The 24,213-nt window shown below is 35.0% G+C and overlaps 1 protein-coding gene across 1 annotated transcript in view; it reads left to right on the top strand.

Annotated features, from left to right (window-relative positions):
- Positions 1 to 24,213, top strand: part of LOC122790676 (zinc finger protein 23-like) — a 100,483-nt gene that overhangs the window by 38,216 nt on the left and 38,054 nt on the right. The window contains exon 3 of the mRNA XM_044058199.1: positions 11,434 to 11,775. Within this exon, the coding sequence (XP_043914134.1) occupies positions 11,434 to 11,775 (342 nt within the window). The remainder of the gene's footprint in view (positions 1 to 11,433; positions 11,776 to 24,213) is intronic.

Below are 24,213 nucleotides of genomic sequence, written 5' to 3'. Positions count from 1 at the left end.
AGTCGTACATACACACACACACACACACATATATATATATATATATATATATATATATATATATATATATATATATATATGCATACACACATATGCATACACTCACATATATGCATACACACACACACACACACACACACACACATATACACATGCACACACACACACACACGCACACATACACAGACACACATACACACACAGACTGCTCTGCATCTCCTGCAAATCGGCTAAATCTTGGGCTTGAAGGTCCAGTCTTGTCTGCTGCTAAACTACAACTCACAGTAGACCACATCTTCTCAGTAAAAAAAAAATTGTGTGGGGCTAAAGAAATCTTAAAATCTCCCATGCTGCAGATGTGATTTCTGGAGCTGAAACTGAAGCTGACTTGCTGATGTTGATGTAGATGAATGCTTTCTCGTCACATACGATGCCTACTCCTGTGCAGTTTTCTCATGACATGCAGACCCGAATCTGGGCTGAATGCCTAAAGGTAGATGCTGTAGTAGTGTTTCAGCAGGTGTGATTTCTGGGGGTGAAACTGAAGAGGATGTGCTAAGGTTGAAGAAGAGGAGTGCTCTCTCTTCACATACAATGTCTCCTCCAGTGTAGTCTTTCATGACATGCAGACATGCAGACATGATTTTGGGCTGAATGCCCAAAGGTAAATGCTGTAGCAGTGTTTCCTGGCTGGAAGGTAGTGGAACATTTTTAAGGCCAAGTGGGCTCCCCAGACAGCATAAGGCCCTAGGCAGCTGCTATTTCACCTTGTGTCAGATCTGGCCCTGTTTTTACTGATGACTGTCACTACAAGGAAGACTTGTTCTTTCCCAGCATGCACTGATTGTAAAATTTAAAAAGGGTTACATTGGAATGTGTAGGGCAAATTGCCCACACAAACTGTTTTGCTTCCCCATGAGTAATTTCATTAATTTGGTTTTGTATCAAAAACATTCAAATAAATATATACCTCATAATCAAGTCTCTGATAAAATGTCGTTATCATCCAAGTTGATTATGGTCAAACTGTAGACAGTTTAGTTATCCAGTTGACAGACTGGACTGAATGTTCTTGTGAGGAAACGTGGACTGTCCTTTTAGAGTGGGCTCACATCATCTATAGGTAAGTTTGTCCCTTTAAGCATAAACAGGTCTTCCTTTAGGAATATGCCCCATTGGTAGACCTCTGAAATAGCAAAGAAAATGAGTATGAATGATGGAATAATAAAAATCCGTTATTGATACAGTGTACAACTTTCCATTCTGTGCCCTTGAATCGATACCAAGCAGAGTAGCTAAATAATTGCTTGAATCTATTTGAAAATGTGAAAGTAGCTTGGAACTATTTTGGTAGTCAGTATTATGTAATTTAACGGCCTTTTATGCCTATGTGAGTAATTGCTAGCATGCCTTACAAGTTCTTTTCAGCTTAATTACACCACCATGATATTTATGGATGGTACAAACATCTCAAGTATTTTCACTGAAGCATTTAATAAATGATGCATGGGCCCACATAAACCACATGTGATGCAGAGGTCTAGACCACAGCCAAATGATCCACTTAAGCCACTCTGCCTTAAAGATATATTCTTCCAGTGACTCTGCTGAACTGTTCTGCCTCACAGTTTTCTTTATCAAACCCCAAAAGTCTTACAATGTTCTTATTTACCGACTCCTATACCATAAGCATGTGAACCCACCCAAGCTAGTGTGTTTAAGAGTTGCATATTCCCCATCCTTTTGTCTGAGCTCTTGAATATCACAACTATGTTATCCTGACGCACAGACTCATATAAGCTATTATACATTAATACTTTCCAAACCCAGAGGCCTGCACAGTCTCCTCATTGTTAATTGTGTGTACTCAAAACTCTTACACCTGGCAGTCATTCTATTTTATGGGTTATGTTAACTTAACCTCTTAGACACAGATGAGATGTCTTCCTTCACATATTTATTTTTCAACCACAAATGACTGCCTGAAGTATTCTTCTTTGTGAATGTGTACCCACTGACCTACAACAGCCATTCTAAGCCACAGATGTACTGTTAACACAAAACACCAGACAAAGCTGTTTGTGCATTAGGGTTCTCTGTAATCTTCCCTTTATGTCACATAAGCTGTCCTACAGCACACATCTGCTCTTCTCTCATCAGTGATATTACCAGTGTTATTCTGTATCACAGCTTTTCTCCCCATGCCACTGACTTCACTGGAACAAATATGCATCTCAGATGTATGCATCTCAGCATCTTAGATCTAGATCAGCTGTGTTGCCAGGATATTTCTCTGCTGCATAAACCCACTAGTCAGTCTGTTTTTCTTATCAGTTCTCCAGTATAACAGACTCATATGAGTTATTCTTTATTAAAGATCTAGTCTCCATCTCCAAAAGGATCACATAAGCTATTCTGTATCTGTGGAGTGTTCCCTGGTTCCATACAATGATGTGTACCATCTTGTATCTCAGATTTGTTCTCTAGCAGTATTAACCCATGTAAGGCATTCTGTAACACAGATCTGCTTTACAGCTCCTAGATACCAGTGAGCCATTATTTATCCAAGATCTTTCTCCAAGACTGCAGGACAGCATAAGCCATTGTGTGTTAGAGATCTGTTCTCTTTTTCCAATAGGCTCACACATCCTGTTCTTTATCAATCGGTTTGTCACACATCCCCATTGAATCACATGCACTGCTCTTTGTCCTAGATCTGTTCTCCAGCACATAGCTCCAAATGAGCCATCCTATATTGAAAAACTATTCCCCAACACCAAAAGGTCGCATAAGCCTTTTAACATTACCGCCATGTTCCTTGAGTACATAGGATACCATTTACCATTATGTATCTCAGATCTGTTTCACAACATCATTGACGCAGGTCAGACATTTCATACCAGAGGACTGCTCTCTTAACATCATAGACCTTGGTGAGCTATTATTAAGCTGAGATCTGTTACTCAGTTCCCAGAGTCACAAAATCCATTCTGTATTGGAGGCCTGTTCTCAAACACTAACATATTCTGTGGTCATCTACGCTGGGTCACAGAGGCCATTCCTTATCGACGATATATTAACCCAGCTCCACAGGGTCACATGTACCCTAATGTATCATAGATGTGTTGTGCATCACCCCAGACTGTCATGAGACATTCTGTATCTGTTCTCTCTAATTCCATAGGCCATTGTGACCCATTTTGCCTCCTAGATATGTTTCTTTTTTTTTTTTTAAAACAGGTTTATTATTTTCTAATATACAAATAAATATCATAACAATCTTATACAAGCAATTGAAATATAAATGATTATGACATTTGACAAAACAACCAAAGTATTTACAAAGACATCCACTACAAATTGATTAATTAAATTTTAACATCTTTCTAATAAAATTAAGATTTTTTCAACAGATTTTGTAAAGTATCCTATATATTATAGTGAGAAGTTTTTCTAATGGTTCTTGACTTTATTGTCATTAATTCCATATGACACACTTCAGTCATAACATTTTTAAATTCATTGAATGAAGGAGGAGTATCTGAAATCCAGTTTCTGGTAATTATTTTTCTGGCCACTGCTAGAATAGACCATAATAAGGGAAGTTTAACTTTTTTAACACTTATCGGAACAGGGGTGTTAAATAGTACAAGTGATTTAGAGATTATGAAATTATCTGTGAAAAGAGCCTGCAAAAAGTTATTGATTAACATCCAATACTCCTTCAATTTTATACAGTCATAAAACATATGTGCCCAGTCAGCATTTATTTCTGTCCTACATCTTTTACATATATTGTCTTTATTGTTTATTTTATTCATCATTAAAGGTGTATAAAAAGATGTATGTAAAAATTTCCAGGTAAAAAGTCTCCAATTAATGGAAGAAGTAGTTTTATAAGCAGATTCCAATATATATTGTTTGTCTTGTTGTTTTGGAGATTCACCATTAATGGAAATGAAATAATTCCAGTATGTATCTGAACTGTAATAAGTTTCATCTCTAATAATTTTATGTATATGTGAGAGCTTACCTTTGTCAGAAACCATATGTTGTAAATTTAATATCAAGTAGTTAATCAGAGTAGGGACAGACTCTTTTACTGTTAAAGACATTAAATCAAGTTTATTAATAAGATGTTGTCTAAAAGTCTGAATCTCTAACCAACATGTTTCTCTCAAATCAAATTCTTGCTTTAAGAAGTCTAAATTTTTTGCTTTATTATCAGATAGCAACTGATACCAATATTTTAAGTCATTCTCTGTGACCTGAAGAGTTCTTTCAGAAGTGGAAGATAAAAGAATACCCTGTGTGTACATTATAGGGAATAAAATAAAATTCCATTCCTTATATTTAGGATGCATAAGTATAAAATTATGATATCTAATAATAATATTTAATGGGTAACTAGTTATATATTTTGGTGTAATAGATGAGGTACAAAACTCTTTTAGTAACCATAACATGGGATTATTTACAATGGTATTTTTATGTGTTAATGATATTTTCGTGAATTGAATGCTAATTAATTCCCAATATTCCTTCCATTTTGCAACAAATGACTGATCTATTAGCAAAGTAATAACTTTTATTATAGAAGAGATGGCATATAAATTAAAGTCTGGAAATGAAATACCTCCTTGAAACCAACTATTAGTATGTTTCTTTAATGCAATCCTAGGTCTATTAGGTGCCCATAAGAAATTTAACATTTGTGAATTCAATTTCTTAATAACTGTTTTTGGAGGTGGGAGTATTATTGATTGTATTATGTATAATATCTTTGGGAATATTATCATTTTAATAATTGTAAGTCTCTCTTCCATGGTAAAAAACATATTATTCCAATTATTTAATAGATTTTGTATATTATGAAGACAGTCACTATAATTATTATGTATAGTGGATTTAATATCTTTAGTTAATATTATGCCTAAATAAGTTATCTGACCTGAATTGGGTATATATTTGTGAAAATCATTAATGAGAACATTTTTCCGTGTGTATATTGGTAATATTTTAGTTTTTTCTTCATTAAATATCAAACCAGAAATATTCTTGAAAGCTGTCATCTTATCAAATAATGACCTCATAGAAGAATTTGTTCCTGTTGAAGTAATTAGAACATCATCTGCAAAAAGTTGAATTTTAGATATTGTATTTTCATCTATATCAAATCCTTCTATATCAGTACTATTTCTAATCAAATTAGCCCAGGGCTCCATTATTAAAGTAAATAATAATGGTGAAAGTGGACACCCTTGTTTTGTACCTTTTAATATGGGTATTTTTTGTGAGACATATGTTCCTATCTTAATGTATGCCAATGCTCCTTTATATAAATGTTCTATTAAATTCACAAATGCATCAGAGAAAGTTATACATTTCAGTAAGATAAACAAGTAATCCCAACTAACTGAGTCAAATGCTGAACTTATATCAAGACTAATAAGTGTTAAGTTCTTCTTTTTTCTGTTTGCATAATCAATTAGCGTTAAAGTTCTCCTTATATTATCAAATGTATTTCTATTTATAATAAAACCAGTCTGATCTATATCTATTATACCTGGAATGATTGTCTTTAATCTGTCAGCAAAAATATTCATAAACATTTTATAATCAACATTGAGTAGTGAAATAGGTCTGTATGATGAACACCTGGTCGGGTCTTTATTGGGTTTTAAAATTGGTGAAATAAATGTGTATTGCCAGGAAGGGGGAATTAATAATTCATTTTGAGCTGAAATAAAAACTTTATGTATTAATGAGTAAGCAGTCTTGGGAAGAATTTTATAAATCTCTGGAATGATACCATCATTACCTGGTGCTTTGTTTGATTTAAGTTTATTTATTTGTGTGATAACCTCTGTGTATGAAATATTTTTATCTATTAATTTAGTCTGAAATTTATTAAGCTTTTTATTCATGTTTGTAGTTATAAAGTTCTTTATTTTATCTTTGAAATCCATATTAATGTTATTGTGGTTAATTTTATGAAAGTGATTTCTAAATTCATCTAATATTTCTGGTAAACTAGAGACATTCTTCTTTTTCCCTGAAGAAAAAATTTCTTTGATGTGATTTTGTTTATTCAGCCTTTTTGTTTTGTTTTTAAGTCTATGTAAATACTTGGGACTAATTGAGTAAGACAAAAATGTATATTTCTCTAATGTTATTTTAACTTTATGACTTAAAATTTCTTTGTACTCATTTAATTTATTTATTTCCTCAATGACCTTTTTGTCCATAATATTTTCTTTATTATTATGTTTATATGAGTCTAATTTGTTTTGGATGTCTATTAGTTCCTTGTCCCAGGATTTCCTTTTATTATTATACCATCTGATACTTTGTCCATATAAATATGCTTTTAGAGCATCCCAAATGTGAATAATAGAAACATCTGGTGTAGTGTTTAAATCTAAGAAATGTTGCACCTCAGTAAGTATATAATCTTTATAGTCTTTTAGTTGAGTTAAGTAAGCTGGTATTCTTTTGATCTGAACATAATAACTACTATTTACCTTAAATTCAAAGACAATTGAGTTATGATCTGATATAGGACATGAAATAATCTTGGAACCAGTTAAGTCTGTTATCAGTTGGTTTGAAATAAAGACTCTATCTATTCTTGAATAAGTTTTATATCTATTAGAAAAAAAGGTGTAAGGTAATGATTTGGAGTCTATTTGATTATTAATATCATTTAAATGATATAAATTAATGAAATCTTTTAAATGTTTTGCATTAGATGTGATTTTCCTTTTTCCTATAGCAGTAGAGTCCTTTTCATGCAGTATACAATTAAAATCACCTGCTAAAATAATATCTCCTATAGAAAATGAAATAATCTTATTGAGATGTTGTTTCACCGTATTGGTGCCAATTCCTGGTATCCAATATACATTAATTAATGTATATATTTTCCCATTAATCTGTATTGTAACCATACAAAACATCCCTTTATCATCTCCATAAGATTTAATAGTTTTAGGTATGGGCATATTTTTATTCCACAAGATAGCCACTCCCCTTTTTCTCTGTGTGTGTTCCGAACCAACCAAGACTGTATATTTATTAGTGGCTAATTTATCTATATCCTTATTCAGTAGGTGTGTTTCTTGAAGGAATATTAAATTGGCTTTATGTAGATTAATATATCTCATTAAACTTGCCCTTTTACATGGATTATTCAAACCATTAATGTGTAAAGAAATGCCTTTTAAAGTTGCCATTTAACTTTTATAGATATATATAAAACATATGATCAGTATAACATTTACTAATGTAAGTAACATTATGTCTCCTCTTTTAGGTGTTCTATAAGTTATAACTGTATTTAATGAAAATTTTATGGGAATTTGTGTAATCCTAACTTTTATATGTAGTGACAATAAGTTTATAAAATATAATGTGGATGTCAAAACTATATACATATAACAATATTCAGATGAAAATATTGTTTGGATAGAACAATGCATCCAGCCTGGAGTTAATAACTCCCACTTCGAGTAGCAAATACCACTCAAGTTAACCCCCTCTCATAAGCAGCAGTACTCCAGCTGCCACCATATTAATTCAATACTAACTATTATTAACTAAAGTTAACCTCATTTAATCTGTATCTGTTATAACAAGACTAAACAGTTTGCATAACAGCTTCATATAAACATATAAAACATTTAAAAACAACTAACATATCTATGTATATCTATTCTATATAATAAACTCATAATAGCCTTCTAACAAACTTGAAAGTGAGAGCAGATAAGAGAGAGAGAGAGAGAGAAAAAAAAAAAGGAGAGAATCCATAAGGTAATTTAATAAAAGTTTATAAGAATAAGTTCTAATTAAATGTTTATGCTCAGTTGAGTTCAATAACATTTGTTATCTCAGGCTAGTATATCTCAAACATTACTTATATTAAGGAATTCTCATTTTCTGCCTTAACAGTAAAGTTAGTAGCTTTAAACCTTTAGATTACTTGCTTTAATAGCTTCCTTTTGTTATTTATAGTTATCTGTTAAATAAAATGATTATTCTCATGTATAAATTAAAAGACCATACTGCATATCAATATTGATCTCTAGTTATGCATAAATCAATGTGATGAAAGCATTCTGTATCTTGTATATTTGAGCTGCAGCTTCAAAATGTGTCACATGACATTTTGTTCTGTAATATAATCATACTAATGCAGATACTTGTCTGTTAGTCATAACAAATAATTTATAACATTACATATCTTTAAATCTTAAGCATCTAAGTGCATTAGAGTGCAGCAATCATAAAAACTTTCAAAAACATGTGTGCAAGAGTTTTACCTTCTATGCCTTCTAAAATAACTCATTTGTTTACTGTGGCATCTTAAGTCACTTAAAATCATTATAACTTTTATATTATATAAGTTACAACTTAAATAAGTAAGTAATTATAAAACAGAACTCACATTTAGTAGTCATAAAGTTCGTTTTTCATCACAATATCGCATTGACAGCAGTTCCACTTCCTGAAACAGTTTACTTCATGCATCTGCGATGTGTCAGTGTGAAATCAGGGGTCAAAGTTCAAAGTGACTGCTTTCAGCTTCACTGCGTGTTTTCTGGATGTTGAAGCTTTCAAAACAACTCGAGGACACTATTCACGAGGATACCCACATCCCAAATTGTCTCCCATAACATTCTGGCGGGAATTTTGTTAAAAGTATGTGACTAACATTCATTTTACAATACAAATGGATCTAAGCAGTGAAAAACCTTCTCGAAGCATTTTACAAGTCATTGCAGTCTCTGTGACAGTAAAACTAAGCCTTCAATTGATTAGCATAAACACAGCTTATTTTTAAATACCTCATTTCATTTTCTCATTTAGAGCTTAATATACACCTATATCAATATTATTAGAAGCATATTACTTAATAAATAAGAGAGAGAGAGAGAAAAAAAAGGGAGAAAGTATCTACAGAGATATTTTACTTGCTGTTTGTTTTAATAAAGTAAAATCTGAAACAAAATACTTCCAGCTGCTTTAGATCTAGCTAATTGCATTTATATCATGACATATTATTTAATGTCATGTATTTAAGCACTTTAGTCATGGTATAACATATAGCAGCAGTATTTAAACAGTATAAAGAGTTTTAAAGATATAATAAATAATTTTTCCCCTTAATTCCTTCTTTACATCCCACTTCCCTCCCTACACTCCCCCACCCTACTTTAAATGTTTAGTTAAAGAGAATGCCATTATTTAAAACAAGAAAAAAAGGAAATGTATCAAATTACTAACCTTAGGTCTCTTTTTCATAAAAGAGAAACAAGTTGGTTCATATCAGGTTATTAGTTCCTCAGGAAGTTTGATTATTTACAAAACAAAATTCAGCTCTAGTATATAAAAATAACTTAGAGCAAATCCTTAAGATATTTGTGGTTTTCTAATAAAAGTAGCAACTGTAATCAAAGAGCACAAAAGATATACAACAAGTCATTTGTTTTTTAGTCTTTTTTGTTTCTCTAATGTCTTCCAAGAAGTTCCTGTTGCCATTCTCTTTAGCGAAGGACTTGCCCATTCCATATCTTCTATTTTATCTAATATTTTATTTTTTTTAATATGCAGCAAAGCAGAGTCCAAGTCTTCAAATATTCTAGGGCCATCAGGTAAAAAGATTTTTAGTTTGGAAGGAAATAAAAGATGAGTTTTGATCTGTGCTTTCTTAAGTTCTCTTATTAATGGTAAAAAAACTTTCCTTTTTGATATTACCAAGGAAGAATAGTCATTGTCAAAGCGCACAGTTTCTTCATTAATTTTTATAGGTGCTTTAGCCCAAGCAGATTTTAATACCATCTCCTTGTCATAAGATGATAAAAACCTTACAATAACAGATCTAGGAAACTTTTTATTAACATTAGAGTTAAAGATCTATGGGCTCTTTCAATACCAAAAGAAAATGCTTCTGACAAGTCTAAAGTTTTGGGGAGCCAAGTATTTAAAAAGGATGTAATGTTGTTACCTTCTATATTTTCTGGCAGTCCAAAAATCCTAATATTATTGCGTCTGGATCTGTTTTCCAAGTCATCTAGTTTGGATTGTAGGTGTGTGTTCTGCTTCAATAAGAATTCAATGTTCATTTCTTCTTCCTTTATTCTGTTGTCCATATCACTAAGTGTCTCTTCTATACCTGATATCAAAGCTTTCTGATGTTGTAGGTCCTGGTGTAGCAAATCCATTTGTTTTGTGGTTTTCTCTATAAAGTTATCAATTTTAACATCCAGTCTGTCCATTTTGGTTGTTAGTTGCTGAATAGTAGAAAGTAAAGACTGAAGCTCTTTCTTAATGCTGGAATCCTGACTGTTAGCCTTGCTGGAACTCATTCTGAACAGAAGTGATGAAAGAGATATTTCCACAAAGATTTCTGACAGGAAAGTTAGTTAAATTTTCTTTCTTTTTTAGATATTATTCAAGATACTAGTATTCCAAATGTTTTTAGAAAGAAAATTATTACATTAGTTGAATTTTGAAGTAATAATTTCCTGTCAATGTAGTTATGTTGGTGGAGCTGAAGAAATCTGCTGCTATCCTGTGTTCATCCTTGGCCACGCCCCCACTAGATATGTTTCTTGACATGACAGATTCATGAGTCATTGTACATCACATGTATACTTTAGAATTCTAGACATGTGTAACACTGGCCCAGTGCCAAATACTTTATTACAGTTACATTGCAAATTCATACAGCATGCAGTGACTGGGTCATAGCAAATTCTGGCAGTTGCATGTACTGATATTCAGACTGTAGAAATAAGCCTTAAACTTTGCATTAACAGTCCCACAGACTTCCTTATTTTAAAACAAGAGTCATTACAGCAGTACATCTTAATTAATGTGGCCTTCCTTCTCCTATGACTTCAAGGCCCAGGCAGCGAGTTTTCTCCTAGGATCTTCTTCTGTTCGTTTACTGGTGTTCCTTGGGGGTTGAGCCCAATTTACCCTTTAGAGCTGAAGACTTCTGTGAGGATTATGGCTTCTTGCTCTTCAGATGTTTCCTGGGACACTGTGTAATATGGACTGTATAACTGAGGGTGGGCTGGCACAACTCAAATACCTCATAGTGTAAGGGCCTAATTTTTCCATTTTCCTCCTTTCCCAGAGTCACACATTTGAATGTACAGTCATTATATATTATATTAGAGGTGTTTTTTTTTTTTTTTTTTTTTTTACTGAGCATCCCTTTTCCATACTGTCTATGAGGGAGCAGCCTATCTGTGGGTTCAGTTCTTATCTTAGGTCACTAATGTTGCAGAAATAAACCCTGTCTCTGTCCTGGTGGGCTAGCCTTCACTCATTCTGTTATGGAAGAAAAGATTCAAAGACTTAACTGATGTTGTGATGTACAGACTTTTCAGCTTGATTGGTTCTGTATTTATTATTTCCCAGGAAAATGCTTTTAGTTTGGAAGAATACATTACACAAGAGTTTGCAAAACTGCACCAGTTTCTACGTGACAGGGAAGAAAAACTACTCCAACAACTTAATAAAGGAGGAGGAGCAGAAAATCTGAAGAAAGAGATGGAAGATAATGCTGATTGCGGAAGTGATGTTCTCACCACCCATTTGACAGTTTCTGATGCTTTCTTAAAGCTTAAGAAAGAAGTAGCAGAGACCTTGGAAAGGATGGAAGATAATGCTGATCAACTTAAAAATGATCTTACGGACACTTGTGAGGCTGCATTAAATAGCGCAGAGCCTAGAAAATGGGAAACTATTGACTGCCTGACAGTAAGTGTACTTTTCATTTTTGTTTTTGCATGTGATTTATTCTCAAAGTAGAATGTTGTGTTTGCAACTCATATGCAGAAACACTCATGTTTTACATAATTCATACATCTGGCAAATTATTACCTTAATTTTGAGTTAGCCTTTTAAATTTCATCTGCGGACAAATTAAAAGCTTTGCTTACAAATGATGCTGTCTCTGATTTTATACACACACATATCATGGCAGTTGTTTGGAGAGAGCACACACCAACCAAAGATTAGTTCAAATGTTATAAAATGAAAACAAAGTAAACAAAAAAAAGAATATTCTCAAAGAAGTACTTGACAAAATGTATTGATTTAGCACTTTCATTCTTAGTAGAAGAACTTTATCAGAATAAAATATGTCCCTGTAAAACAGACTTAAATATTCTGGAAAGGTAGGTGTGACAAGAAATGTTAATGCTTCAACCTATCAGACCTTCTCTTTAAAACTGGAACAAGAGAAATATATTCATTCGAGCCTGGGAAATCATCAGAAATTAAAAGGATTTGCCATGACTATTCCCTACAAAGTAAGGTAGTTTGCCAGTCACCCCACCCCCACCCGCTATCCTGGAAGATCTTTTTCAACACAAAAATTTACTTTTTAACGTCTGCAAATTTAAATAAAGCATTACTTTTCATCACCATTTTAATGAATTGTAAATCTTCTCTGCCTTTACAAGTCATAACCCAACTATCTTGCAGACTCATAATGCCAATTGTTAATCTGTCAACACTTTTTTTAGCATTACTATTTGTGTGTCATTTTAGCCTTCAGTCTGTTGATTACACATACTTTGCCTCTTTCTCATCTGTGTCAGGCGCCCACTACTGGCAAATAAGAAGTTACAATCTACAGATTGACAACAGCAATAATCGCACTTATGCTACTAGGAAACAGTTTCTATTGCAATATGTACTCCTACAGAGGTCACCAATCTCATCCCAAAAAATTAAGGATAGTCTCTCAAAACTCCACTGTCTCCTACTCTTACTTACACATTCAGGAGATATTAACTCTGGACCATCTTAATTCAGCCCTCAATTACAGAATCCAATCTCTGTTCGTATCAGGAATAAATGCCCTAAAATTGCTTGCATTAATCCATGCAGGCTTAATAATACATGCACCAGTCTTGAAGTATGGCTCGTAACAGAAAATACCCATATTCTTGGTATATCAGAAATCTGTCTGAAGATAATTTCTTCTTCTCTACTTTTATACAGAGCAACCACTACATACATAATGACAGCAGACAAGGCCCTAGATCTGGTGGTGCATCAATCCTAATCAAAAGGAGTACCTCAGCTGCAGCTGTGGATTGCACTAATTCTCATACCGTAATGTTCACTCTCTCCTCTGTCTTCATCATATTAGGTGGGCATACTTTTATGTGGATTGCTGTAGTTTACATTCCCTCACCATCCTCTCTTTCTTTTACATAAAGCTCTACAACATATGTTCCCTAAACATCCAGCACAGTTATTCTTGGTGATTTCAATATCAATGTTATTTGGAAAGACTTTGCCTCTGAATAAATGTTGGAGCAATTTAGCTTGGCCCAAATAATACAAGGTCCTATTCAAACCAATATAAGAACTGGCTCTAACTCCACACTTGACCTAATAATAACCATCATACAAAATAGGTGCCATCAAATTGAAATACTCCCCAATGTTCTGAGTGACCATTCTCTCATTAAAATCCATTTGATCATTCAGAACAACAAAAATCTCTTCAAATAATTGAAGGAAGATCTTTCCCTAATAATTAGCTTCTAAATATCAACATCCTACTCAGTGCTATAAATTGGACTTCCCTGTATGATATGTCTGAACCCTCCTCTACTTTAGAATTTTTCAACACAAAACTGACCACAATTCAGGCTACACTGTCCCCTCTTACAAAAAGAAAGCTTAGATCGCAGTGAAGCACATGACTTTCAGTGGATATTAAAACAAAAGTAAAGCCTGAAATTCAGCTTGCAAGAACTGGAAAAGGATCCCCAGTGATGCAGAGCTATACCAAGCTTTTCTGAGATTAAGGAAAGAAATAAGACTAGCAACAAATACTGCAAATGTCCTGTACCTTTATACAGAAACAGGAAGCAAACTGGTTGAGACCCAAGCAGTTTTGGAAAGAAGTAAAACATGTAACAAGGACATTAAATATCTGTTCAGCTACCAAGAATGAACCCTTAACATCGAATCATTCCTCCTTTGCTTATGATTATGTTCACTTTTTGCAGTTACCATAACCAACATAACTAAAGGCTTTCCCAGTTTATTTCCGGAAGCGTTAAAGAACAAGAACCTCATCCCCTGATCTATACCTTCTAGCCTCTTATACAGCGACCTTTCACTTCTCTGAAATTTCAGTAGAACAAAGTCCCTACTTCTCAAACTTAACAATTCAGCAGTCTTCAGCCCACCTTTCTAAGGCTTACAACTGAAAAAATTGCTAAACCCCTTACTTGTATCCTTAACCTCTCTCAACTCAGACATTGTCCAACCAGCATTCAAGCAAGCAGCTGTAATCCCTTTTACCTAAACTTACGTATCCTAATGGGTTGAAAGATTATAGACCTATTTCTGCTCTGTGCCCTGTTTACCAAATATTTGAAAAACTTTGTACAAGCAACTACTTATGTACATTAACAGCTATGGCCTCTTATGCAGTGCACAACATAGCTTTCACAATCTCTTCAGTACCTTTACTGCCTTGGTAATGGCCACTGATACCATTTATTGTAACCAGAGTGATGGACTTATTACTGAAGGTCTTTTTTATATGACAAGGGCTTTTCAAATGATCAGCCATACCATACTTCTCAACAAACTCAAAAGACCCAACTTTGGAGATAACACAATTTGTTGTTTTTGCAGCTGTTACAAAGACAGAACCTTCCAAGCCTATAGCAATGTCTCACCTTGTACTGCTGGTAAATGTAATGCAGGTGCACTGCAAGGGTCTGTGCCACAACCTCTCTGGTCTTCTTTTCTTTGTTAATAATCTCCCTGTAGAATTACCAAATGTTAAATTAGTAATGCATGCAAACGATTTGCCACTCCTTCAGTCCAGTACTGACCACTCTGACCTGCAAACCAAGTTACAGGACAATTTCACTCAGTTGTTTACCTGGTCCACTACTAACAGACTACTAATTAACCCCAAGAAAACCAATGTCATGGTCTTTGCCTCCACCAAGAAATTATACACAATTCCTCCTATTCTCTTAGCAGATCTTAATGGGAACAGAATACCTAATGCCACTGAACAGAGGTACCTAGGCCTAATACTCAACCCTACCTTTTCCTTTACCACACACACACATTTTGTAACTAAAAAGGCATTGTTCAATTAAAACTATGTTACAAGAATAGTACCTTCCTTTCACTTTCTGCATGCAGGGCCACTGCTAAAAATATTTTAATACCCAAACGTTTATATGGCCTTCCATTTCCCATTACTCATTCAACTCACTATACTCACAGACCACAGACTGCTGAGAATAAAATTTGTAGATTCATTCTATTGCCAGACCACTACCCCCCAATATACCATTGCAATTTGCTAAAAGAATTATAGATGGCTTTCAGTACCTCACAGTTTTCTTCTAAGTACTTTAATTTACAAAGCTCATGTACTTAGAAGTACAGACACATTTAAAACTGCTGTAGGTGAGACAGCCCTCTCTGGACTGAGTACTGCTACATGGAACTACCTGCCTACTGACATCAAAAATCTAGAAACAATTAAAAGCTTCAAACATCTACTTAAAGAGCATCTCTTTACTGAATCTACCTGCAACTGTTACCATGACAGTGGTAAGTAACTTACTATCCCATATCATGAATACTAAAATACATTTAATAAACTTTTCTCAGCCTCTTAATGTGGCATATTATACACAAATGTTTCACGTGTATATATGTATTAAATGTATGATTGCACTATATTTTTTACACGTCTTAAGTTGCATTTTGTACATAGCTTTTGCACTCCAACTGGACCTTTTAATGTTACCCTGTAGGCATTCACTCTTACTATGTTCTGAATTTTGATATGTACTCATTTTGTATATAATATAATATTGTTGATTGAAACACTGTGATGTACTTTCTGCTCTTTGAGCTTGGGTTGTGGCTGGAAAGGGTCAGTAGACCAGTCCACTTACCCAGTGAACAATGGTAAGTTAATAAACAAATAACTTATTTTATTTAATCTTTTCTCAGTTTTTCCAATATAAAAACCCAGGATATGCAAAACAATGAAATTGTCATCCAAGAATCAACGATATAACCAAATAAAAGGCCAAACCTCACTGCTCCTTCAAAACAAGTGCTCCCAGTGGCATAAAACCAGACTGATAAAGGTTAGAGCACAGGCCACCCCCACTGCTGCTCCAGAGAATTACTTAAAATGTTAATTTTCAAATGTGAAAAAGTTGTTTCTTAAAACCAAATCCATCTTAGTGCAGGTAGTGTTGATGTCCATTGAAAACACTGATGTGTTACTTGAGACAATGCCACAGAACCATTCAAGGCCAGTAGATTGTGGAATAACAGTGAACAAGTCATTGACATCCAATGTGACCAAAATGTCATTAGGCCCATATTGTAACTCCTTCATTTTACTAAGGAAATACCAAGAGTCCTTCGGGATGATGGAGATTTCAGTTTTTGGTCGACAAATAACTAGTGATTCTGTCTTAGAACCACTCACTGATATAATAGGTCTTATTGTGGGGTTAACTCTGTCCTTATGAATCTTGGATATTTCAGAAATTATAGAATCGCTTCCAGTTTTAAAGAGCAGGTCTGACAGGTTGAAGCATTAACACTTCCTGTCACACCTATCTTTTTATCACATTTAAATTTGTTTTACATGGACATCTTTTACTCTGATGAAGTTCTTGTAATAGGAACAAACATGCTATATCAATAAATTCTGTTCCTTTTTTTGTTTGTTTAGTTGTTTGGAGACAGTGTATCATAGCAGGGTTAACACATATGTTCTTGTTTATTGCAGAACTAAGTACTATGGATTTACTGAGTAGTGCTGCATACAAGTTACACAGTGCATACCTCATCAAAGCAGTTATTTTAATTTTTTAGTTGGCAGGGATATTCCAACTGGGCATAGTCCACATACTGTGAAGTAAAGCTCCAATAAGCAATTCAAGGTTAAAGAGTTTAACAGGTGTAGTCACTGTAATATCCACAGTTACACAGTAGTAACACCCACAAGTATCAACGTACTGCAGGCAAACTATCAATTACTTCAAACAACATCTAACAGGTTACTGCATTTATATTACGCTGTCGAAAACTCAAACTGTCGACAGCGTAATAATCTACACAAAAATGTCGAAACCCCTGAACATCGAACACACACACAAAAAAAAAAAAACACCCAAACACAACACAAATTGCTCTATGCAGCCCCCTGCACCCCCACACGCCCTGCTACTTAAATATACCAACTCCGAGATCGCACTACATTGCAGTAAATGGAAATCTCCCCTTACGGAGATTTCCGTTTACATGCGCGATGACATTCACTTTCGACATTTTGGTGCCGACAATATCAGCTTCGATATTGTCGGTCTTTGACAGGGTGAAGTAGACCCCAGGTTACTTTATGTTTGGTTAAGTTGTCCAGATGAGTAACATGTTAGTCATCTTCCTAACCATTCGATGTGTGATTTCTAAGTATTTCTTATAAATTTGTAACAAAAGTCATTGCTTCCAACTGCTTAATGCATTTTTGCGGTTCTGCTTTTTCATCAGTGAGAGTTTGTGCTTTGAGAAGGTCTGGCTTTCCCTTGATGTTTTTGATAAGATCACTGTTGCCCGCTTCTCCATAAATGGGGCTTATCTGCTATAATACTTCTACAACTAGCCAGTCTAAAAAGCTCAAACTCCTTCCTCGCTTACCATACGTCCATCTGTAGCATGAGCGTATGTGCTGATATAAAGAAGAAATAAAGATGCAGCGAACCCAGAGATGACCTGATTCTTGCAGTCCTTTTCGGATTTACTATTTCGGCCGGGGTTCATAAAAGATGCAGCGAACCCAGAGATGACCTGATTCTTGCAGTCCTTTTCGGATTTACTATTTCGGCCGGGGTTCATAGAACCGATGTGTGTAGATCAGTGAGAAAAAGGCTTTTATGCAAGACTTTGTTTGACCAGTTCTAGATCTCTCTAGACTAAACAGCTCTATAGAGGTTCCAAGATTCAAACCTTATCCTCTCTCTATTAAGTTTGCCCTGGATTTCATCAGTAGTGTAACTAGAACAGTTCAGTACTGTGATTAGCTTTGAAACTGTGTGTTTCTTTAATAAGTGCGAGCTAACAAAATGGTGAAGGAGGTGATGGTGAAACTATGTTCCAGTAGTTTAGAACAACAAAAGGAGTACAGCTGGCTGGTAGTTGGAAGTTTACTGGGGAACCACCATTATGTATGATTACAGTGACGGCCTGTTTAGAAATGTCAGCACCATACTCCCCCTTGATAGAGTGCTTGATTGGGATGGAGAACAGGCTGTATACATTGCTACTACCCTTAGGACCTCCTCTCTACTATAAATTATTAGCTTCTAATGTTCACAACCCCAAGTTATGATGGAACTCAAAATAAATTTAAAACCCAAGCAAAACATAATGCCAAACATACTACCCCAAGAAAATGGCTTCAGCATTGCCTCCACTTTAAATACTTGCTTTAGCCAAGTTGCTACATCACTGCTACAATTAAAATATATGTCATCAGCATTGTCCAACACTAAAGAACTCTTTGATAACCCTACCCAACAACACAACGTACAATAGAACTGTTTCATATAACTAATCAGTCAGCTTACTCTGCATCCTGTCCCTGTCATTCAAATTATGGAACAATTACAGCCTTGGCCCTCCATTAACATTCCAGGAGAGTACCTCATAATTGCAGCTAACTCTTTTTATTAAAACTACTGAGGCATTTAGGAAAAACTGTTCCCATCAACATGGAAGACGACCTACATAATCCCCATCCAACCATTCAGCTGCTAACTTCATACCAGTTATTTATGATCCTCCAGGCTATTTTACAGATACTGCTCTTCTGACTTCCCTAAACATTCTGTAAAGTCAACCATCAGCCTTGGTATATCTATCAAAAGCATTTAATGCAGAGTCACTTAGTATGCTACCCAAAAGAGTAACACAAACAGGCATAACCACAAGCACACTTGCTTGGTTACAAAGTTATGTGGAAGGTAGATACTAAATTGTCAAGTAGAAAGAACCCCCTTTTCAACCCAGAAAGGAGTCCCACAAGAATCCATTTGTGGACATTTACTGTTTGGTATATTCACAAATGATATGTATAAAGTAATTACACATGGGATCTTGATCCCATACACAGCTGACTTTACCTTGGTATATACTATAAAAACAGTTGCCCAGCTTCACAATAAAACACAACCAGAGTTCACATAGCTAGAAAATTTGATAAACTTATTGCAACTAATACTAAATAAAAAAAAACACTTATGATCTTTACCAGTACCAAAGATGCAACAAATACCTCACAAGTTGACATCAACACAACTAATAATGCTATTGTTGAACAGGTAAACACCAACCTACTCTGAGTAATCATTAATAGCAAGCTGAAATTTGACTGTATCTACATTACTGCAAAAACTAATCAAAATTAGGTGCATTATACAAAATAAAACCTTGCTAGCCACATCCACTATGTGTGCAGTCAGCACAGACTTGACTCATCCCAACCTTATTGTATGCCTCCTCATCCTTACTAACTTGGAAACATGCTTCTGAACTAACTAGAAAAAGTTTCTATAAGACAGCTAACCAGTAAAATACACCAGTGTCTAGCTCTCCAGCATTTACAGAGTTTAGACCCTCAACAATCCCTAACATTAAACCAGTGGCTAGACCTTCAACAACCCTTAACATTACACCACCTTAAAACTACTCATGACATCCTGCATAAGCCAATCTTCCAGTAGTTTACAAATGTTATTACAGTGTTTGAACCTCCTACAAATCTCACTGTCAGAGTGACTGTTTCAAGTCAAATGACCAACAAGGAGACTCACTTCACTCAGCCTGTGTAACTAAAACCTGGAACTCAGTCCTCATAGCTGCAAGAAGGAAGACAACTTACTAATCACAAGTAACTGCTCATGCAAAACCTAACAAATGTGTAGGGTTTTTACACACACTCACTACCTAATACCTTCCCTTCTCCTAACCTAATGTCCTCTATACCTACATTCCACTTCTGTTACTCTCTTCCTCCTTAGTACTACCAAACCTGTAATATTTCACTGCAGACATTTTGAAAGATGTTCACGATAGCTCAGTCTATCTATCAATGTATTTGTATGTCTGTCTGGTTGTTTGTCTGTCTCTCTAGCCATTTCTTTATTTTGTTTCCTGGGGTAGAGCACTGAACAAAACATGTCCATTTGCAGTATCAGCTGTGTTACAAAGGTAATAAATGCATTTAGTTACATTAAAGTTAATACTATGACACAGCAAACAGTCAAACATTTTATAATCGATAAGAGTCAATAGCTAAAACCACTGTAAGCTATGGATGACTTGTATAGTGCTTTATCAGATGTTTGGAAAGTGTGTCGGTGTCGATTAATGTATTGAAATAGTTATTTACATATTGTATAACATATGCTGTATGTATGTTTACAGTTACCACAGAACGTATAAAAAAACGCTTACACTAACATGGTTATATGTGTACACAAACTGTATTACAAAGTAAGAAGTTCAGATGTTAATTGTGTTGCCTGTGGATTTTTTTTTCACCAGGACTCTGTTGAAAAGGGGCCTTGGCACAGATGGACTATGTAACAAATGGAAATACATAAAATAACTCTAGAGTAGGATTTTCAAAATGAATTCCATTTCAGCCATGCCATTTTTAATTATATCAGACATAACTAGTGTATAAATTTCACATCTAGTCTCTTGGCCATAAATGGGTCTTGACCATATTGTAGTCGTATTGTAACAAAATATGAGAACCATTGACAAACCACGTATTGACTTGCTTATCTGAGATGAGTTTGCTTGCTAGAGAATGTACTTTCCCCAACATCCACCGTCCTCTTTGATTCAAGTTTTTCCCAGCTAGTACTTTCACAAATGATTATATACTCGGATCAAAACTGTTTTGTTTAGTGAAGTTCACAGTTAAAAGTTTCTGAACCTGGCCAAGCCTCCTTGTAGTTTTTGTGTATACTTAACTTTGAGCTTAGTTTTCTGTAAGGATGCTGAGATAGTTTCATATTGCTAAAGCATGTGTGGACAGTGTTCTTCTCTTTCATGGGGAGTCCATATCTGTAAATTTCCAAGTAGTGCCCAACCCCCTTCACAGCGCATTTACTGTGATTATTTGGGGAAGGCACACACCGGTTAAGTGAATAAAACCAGTGAAAATGTTTGCTTAGCTGTGGGATACAGAACTAGAACTGGGTTACAGGATGATTAAACTGTTTTATAAGTAATTAGCAGCACTACTGATGCCTCTCCTAGTGTGAGAGCAGGAGACTGTTAGGATTACCATACCAAGATTAGGAGAATGTATGTGCTTTCCAGTCCAGTGCCTTGGATAACCAAAGGCTACTCACAGATTTCTGAGACAATGAGTAGGTGGCATGCTGGTCTTTTTTTTTGGATAGTACTTCAGGATCTAGCATTGCACTGGTATACCTACATGAAAGAAGTGTGGCCCCTGTGTGCAGTGGGAGAGAAAAAGAGGTCACGTTTAATCATACAATCTGATAACCCACACTTTCCAGCTACCTGGTTATTGCACAAAGCTAAGACTAAATACCTTCTTTCCCTCCAGTAAAAAATGCACCGCATTTCTTATTTATTTATTTATTTGTTTATTTATTTTTACATTTGTTTATTAGGAAAGTCAGACTGGATACATGTCCTTTTTCAGTGGACGCCGGGGCAGAAAAGCTCCACTAAATAGAATTAAATAATAAAGTAAAATACAGATAAATGCATATTATAAACTTTAAAAAGTTAATATTGAAGACACCAGGTACATTCAGTTTAAGATAGGTTCATAGGTTGGTACTAGGCTATCAGCCCTAGGGCCTATAGAAGCCTAGCCATAACAATTCCCTGGCTATTTCTTCCCACCTTAATCCAGGTCACTCAATTTCCCCTCTCAGACTAGTAACTAGTAACAGATATATAAAGATGATACACATTTACACTCAGTTTAAGGTAACACTGTATATATATATATATATATATATATATATATATATATATATATATATATTATATATATATATATATATATATATTTATATATATATATATATATATATATATATATATATACAGACAGGTAACTCAGCAGAATACATTTCTTAGGAGTGTTACTTGGCTGCTGATGGTGGCACTTTTATTTGCCAAGTAATGGCTTTGATATTTCTGACTTGTTAACAACTGTGCGTCCATTTGCCCTTGTATATATGTTCTCATATGTTCTCTGTCATTCTAAACAGCAGTAATGCAGCGAAGGCACAAACTGTGTTTAAACACTTTGAAACCCACTCTTTTTTTCTTCCTAGCTGAGGAACACTTATACAAGCGCTGTTGTGATAGAGAACCAACATCAGGAATGCACACTAGCGCTTCTTTCTACTGTTGCTGCTGGTGCTCCATCTTTACAAATATTTTTGCTGGAACTTTATTTTTTAGAAGCCATTTCTTGAAACATTGTGCACAAGGGTTATCTTGCCTGTTATGTTTTTATGTGTTTGTGTGTATTACTTAGCAGAATAAATCTTGCCGTGTAAATACCAGAAAAAAAACAGTTCTTTTCACTGTCAAAAACAGTACATACCTGAGAAGCAGATATAAATGAAACGGCTACAGCTTTGAAACAGGCAAATTGTTAGACTCAGAATTAATTTTTTCACCATGTTTTCTTGTATGTTCTATTCACTTATAATTGTTAATGCCACCTGCACACACACATACCACATTGCAGCAGTTAATCACAAATGTATCTAACATTTGGCATTAACAAATGCTTGTTTTTTGGATTACTTCTCGCACAATAAATACTCTTTTACTATAAAACCAGCTCCCCTTGTACCCCTGTTTCTTTTCACCTTCATCTACTATTTTCTCTGTTACTGACCATTAATTCCTTTGCTTTATTATTCCACAGCTCTTCCTTAATCCAGGTCACTCAATTTCCCCTCTCAGACTAGTAACTGTCCCCTTCTAAAACTTGAATGTTGTCTTCTGCTATTTTTATAGGTTTCCTATCTAATTCTCCAAGGATTCCTGTCTTCTGTGTATACTCCTCAGCTGCCTTCTAGAAACTTCTTCAACCATACTTTTACCTTGCACATCTTATTCCTATTCTCGGGCTTTCACCCCCACTCCATTGTGGCACCACTACTCTCTTCTATCCTCCTAGGTTCTGCTCCTGCTTCCTGTTTTGCTGCCCCCCTCAGTCAGGTCATATAGACCTACCATCTTTTCTTAGCATGAACCTTTTACTGGAGCTTCAGCCCTCTTCACTTTCAAAATTTAAAGTGTGGAAGAGGGGTATTGGGAGAGAACTACTTTTCAACCCGGAACTTTCAGACATCCTTACCTTTACAGCTGGTTAATGCTCTTTCTCTTCCTTCTTTTATACTGCAGTTATCAGAATCACCACATGTACCCACCCCTTATGGGTTAACTCTCTAACCTCAGGCCACCCACTCCTGTCCCATTGCCAGTTCATCTGTTGAACTGACTCACATGTCCTTACTCTTGGGCCTCATCTCATCGCTCGTGTCCCACTACCATTGAGTGACATGGGCCTAGCCAATGTGCAGTTTAGCCACCTGTCCTTGGACTCTCTTTGTTCTTCCATCACTTCCTGTACCAGAATGCAGAGCAATCCACAGGTAAAACAAAATAAAACATTTGCAATAACATACTCAAGTATTCTGCACTCTGTCTCATTTAGATACCCAACTCTTCTGTGTTTATCCACCTTTAACTGGTAACAGTTTACTGTTTTGTAAACTGATATATTAAACTAAACCACCCAGATGACTTCATACTACTGCAGTGCCGACCTTCTGTTTCTTTTGAACGTGCGCTATGAGTACTCAAGAGTTTTTTGCGTTAGCATCTCCCTCAGAGCTGCTGAAATGATGCATTAGATTTTACTTATTAAAATAAAAGGTGTGGGCATTCACTGTTCTTGTGTGATGAATGGTCTCTTCCAACACAGAAACTACACTTCTAAGTAAAAATGCCAATGTTCCGTCCATCCTGAAAACTGTAGATTTTTAGTTGCATGCAGTAAAAGAACTGATGAAGCACACTGTGTATGTTTTACAG

This window comes from Protopterus annectens, chromosome 16.part0 (assembly GCF_019279795.1).
Source record: "Protopterus annectens isolate FY-2018-M chromosome 16.part0, PAN1.0, whole genome shotgun sequence".
In the NCBI taxonomy this organism is placed as follows: Eukaryota; Metazoa; Chordata; order Ceratodontiformes; family Protopteridae; genus Protopterus; species Protopterus annectens.
Note: the sequence above shows the minus strand (reverse complement) of the source record. Positions and strands in the feature narration are given on the sequence as shown.